Source organism: Megascapheus bottae, chromosome 35 (assembly GCF_031878675.1).
Source record: "Megascapheus bottae isolate mThoBot1 chromosome 35, mThoBot2.hap1, whole genome shotgun sequence".
Classification (NCBI taxonomy): Eukaryota; Metazoa; Chordata; class Mammalia; order Rodentia; family Geomyidae; genus Megascapheus; species Megascapheus bottae.
The window spans coordinates 3378131-3381567 of NC_143543.1; the positions used below are offsets into that span (position 1 = coordinate 3378131).

A 3437-nucleotide genomic window follows, 5' to 3' on the forward strand; every position below is an offset into this window, starting at 1 on the left:
GGGCTGCTTGGGACCGGTACCCAACGGGAGCCGGAAGTTCCTCCCCTCCTAGTGGCTGCTTGTGAGCAGTACCCAATGAGAGCCGGAAGTTCCTTCCCCCCCCCAGTGGCTGCTTGTGACCACTACCCAATGGGAGCCGGAAGTTCCGCCCCCAGCGGCTGCGGGTGTGCGTGCTCAGTGGGAACCGGAAGTCCCGCCTCGCTCGCCCCTGCCCCAGCCTCTAAGGCTCCTCGCAGGCCCTGAATGGCGGGCCGGCGGCCCAGGCGGCCCAGGCGGCCCAGGCGGCCTCGCACCCCCGTGGCATGGACCCACCTTCCGCAGGACCGCGGCGTCTCGGCAGGACGAGGAGGCGCACGGCACGCGGGGGGACGCAGGGCGCTCGCTGCAGCAGGCGCTTGTCGGCTTCCTGCTGCATGACGATGCTCTGCCCTTGGCTCCTCCCCACCTAGCTCCGTCTGCTCAGGAGTCCCCTTGAAGACCGAGAGCAGGCCGCGGGTACCCTCTGCGTCCGGGGAAGCCCCTCCAGCCCCTCGTCCCCAGGGCGGGGACTCCCCGGCCCGTCGTCCTTCAGTCTCTCGCCGTCCCCGCACCTCCATCTTGTTTCTTGTTTTTCCCCCGCCCCCGTCTGAAGGCTCCGCCTCCACGTGACACGACCATGGCCGGCTCTGTAAGGGGACAGGTGCTGAACCTCTACAAGAACGTAAGTGGCACGGCCGCGGTGACCGGGGGTGTGGGTGTGGGGTTTGGGGCGGGGTGCGTGCGCGCACGTGCACGGCCGCGGTGACCGGGGGTGGGGGGCGTGGGGCGGGGTGCGCGTGTGCGTGCGCTGTGTCGAGCCCGCGCCGCCCTCGCTCGTTAAAGCTGCTGCACCTGGGGCGGGACTACCCAAGAGGAGCAGACTACTTCAGAAGGCAGCTGAGGAAGGCTTTCCTGCAGAACAAGGACGTGACCGAGCCCGAGGAGATCCGAGCGCTCGTCCAGCGAGGCGAGTTTGTCATGAAGGAGCTGGAGGCCTTGTACTTCCTGAGGAAGTACAGAGCCATGAAACGGCGCTACTATTCCGACTCGGACTGATCGTGGCGCCCTAAAAACCGGGTGAAGCATCAGGGCAGCAACGCGCCTGCGTACACCAGGAGTCACGAAGTGCTCTTACAACCATCCCACATGTAATAAGAAGTTTGTGTTAGGTCCCCCGCTGTCCCGATGGCGCCTATCGACAACCCTCTATGTTCAGCTATTCCTAAAATAAGGCGGATATTACCATTATCAGTGACTAAATACCATGAATAGAGTGATAGCACCACGTCATGGATCGAGTGCCTAATTTGGAAACAAGATACACACGCAGGTTTCCTGAGTGTTTTAGACAACCGCGCTTGGCCACTTTCTCCACTTTACTTATCAAGAGAAGTGATCTAATGCACATCTACTAAGCAAAGCACGCTCTTATTTCCCTTGGCTGGTACATGAAGGCACGTATTCTCGGTTCCCTGTGGACAGACAACTCCTAAGGATAATTTCGACACAGAATTCGGGTTTCTGTCAGTGACTAGTACTGGCTCCTGCAATTCACCAACAGGCTTCCCTCCCGAAAACTCATCAGTAATGTTATAAAAGCACATCTGTTTTGCATCTGCTTCTAAATGAGTTACCATGACAAGTCCCAACTCGAAGTTGAAGCAACTACTTTAATGATCTGAATAACTTACAGAGAACACTTCTGACTTCAAAGCAATAAAGATTACACTGGTATACTTTACTGTCTGCCTTACAAGAGCTTTATTTTATGTTTTAAGTCCTGGGGCTTGAACTCAGAGCCAAGGCCCCTTGGGTTAGTTTCAGCATCCCCAGGAAGATCAAATTAAAGATTGAATTTTGAAAAAGGAAATAAGACACTTGTAGTCACCATTAACTATTTTTATTCCATTACAATAATTAGGAGCAGTACAGTTCATGACAAAAATATGACAAATTTCAGATTACTCCACAGCACATACTCCTATAAACATTTAAAAGTTAATTAAAAGAATGGTCATTTTAAAATTTCATGTTTGGTATGACCAATGTTCTAGGTCGTCAGCGCAACCAAATGATGGAAAAAGACTGGATCACACTGCATATGTCCCTCAAAAAAAAAAAAAACCAAAAAAAAAAGCACAATGTACAAAATGTGCATGTATCAGTTTACACTATACAAAAATAGTTAAAATACATCCCAGGTAAACATGTTACATTAAGAAATAGTACTAGTAAGAAATTGGCACTCAAAAGGAAAAAACAAATGCAAACGTATTTTCAACATGAAAACACAAGACAGTGGAATTAGAAACTTCCAGATAAAATGTATAACCCATTGAGCTCCACGGGGGAGGGAGGCTTCTGAAATGAGCATTTTCCTAAATTCATCTAAATGTCTATCACCGTCCCACACAGGCACTTCAAACTATTACACAGATTTTCATCTAGTTATGACTATTAATAAAAATGCCTCTCTTTAGAAAGAATTTTCATTCTGACACACTGTTCCAGCTACCAGTTGTACGCTACTCAGTTTCCCGATACAGAAGTCATGCTATCCAATATTAACACAGAAGCTAGAAGATTCAAATTCAGTTTTGAAATCATTGCTGGGTTTAAAAAAAAACAAAACATTACTACATAATGTACATTGTCCAATGGAAATGACTACAGATCATGTTTATTGTCTGCCTCTAAACAACAGGAAAAAAATAAAAATCTCGCCTAAATGTGTGTATACATATTGTTTGCTGGGAGAAAAACATGGCTGGGAGGAAAAAAAAAGATCACTGGAATACAACATGAGATGAACTGGTGCAAACTCATTCAACATGCCTCACAGAGCTACCAATCTTTGGACAAAATTGTGCAATGGTGGACAAAGTTTTGATAATCTATAAAAGTTAGGTTCTAAATTGCTATGCAGTGTGACTCAGTTAATAGATCTAAAGTTTTTAATTGAGAATATTCACTCAAATTGTACTACATATGCCTCTATATCCCCACCCCACCCCCACGTTAATGCCTAAGACTATGTAATCAGGAGTTTTGCAATTCACAGTGGGCTTTAAGGCTGTAGTAACTAGGGAACAGTGTAGGTATGTCTAGGACCCTCCCCTCTGAACATCTCTACTGAAACCTTCAGTCAAAAAATGTACATCATAATTACCACTACCTTAAAAAAAAACAATCTGCTCAGCAACCTCCCTAAAATTCAAGAGTCTGAAATGTCTACTGCACACTGCTATCCCTCAGGTGTGTCCTTTTATGGAAAGCCAAGAGGTTACTATCCCAAACTTTATGCCTACCAAAAGATCCTATAGTCTTCAGAGAAAAACTTGAACTAGTAGGAAAACGTGACTCCTTTGAAACAAGGCCTTGCTATATAAAGTGGCTCAGTGAAAAGAGTTAGACGCTGG

The 3437-nt window shown here is 47.6% G+C and overlaps 1 protein-coding gene across 1 annotated transcript; it reads left to right on the forward strand.

The window, feature by feature from the left end:
• The first annotated feature begins 392 nt into the window (after window positions 1-392).
• On the forward strand, window positions 393-1074 carry Etfrf1 (electron transfer flavoprotein regulatory factor 1). The gene is made up of 3 exons (XM_090324485.1): window positions 393-495; window positions 632-700; window positions 862-1074. Exons 2-3 carry the CDS (start codon window positions 656-658, stop codon window positions 1072-1074), a joined length of 258 nt encoding a protein of 85 aa, XP_090180611.1. The 5' UTR covers window positions 393-495; window positions 632-655.
• Window positions 1075-3437: the final 2363 nt, after the last annotated feature.

What these genes read in the sequence shown, in the direction of transcription:
- Etfrf1 (XM_090324485.1), top strand. Translation starts at nt 656, where the DNA reads ATGGCCGGCTCTGTAAGGGGACAGGTGCTGAACCTCTACAAGAAC. An exon ending in TGCTGAACCTCTACAAGAAC is followed by an intron (nt 701 to 861) that starts GTAAGTGGCACG and finishes CGCTCGTTAAAG; the next exon opens with CTGCTGCACCTGGGGCGGGA.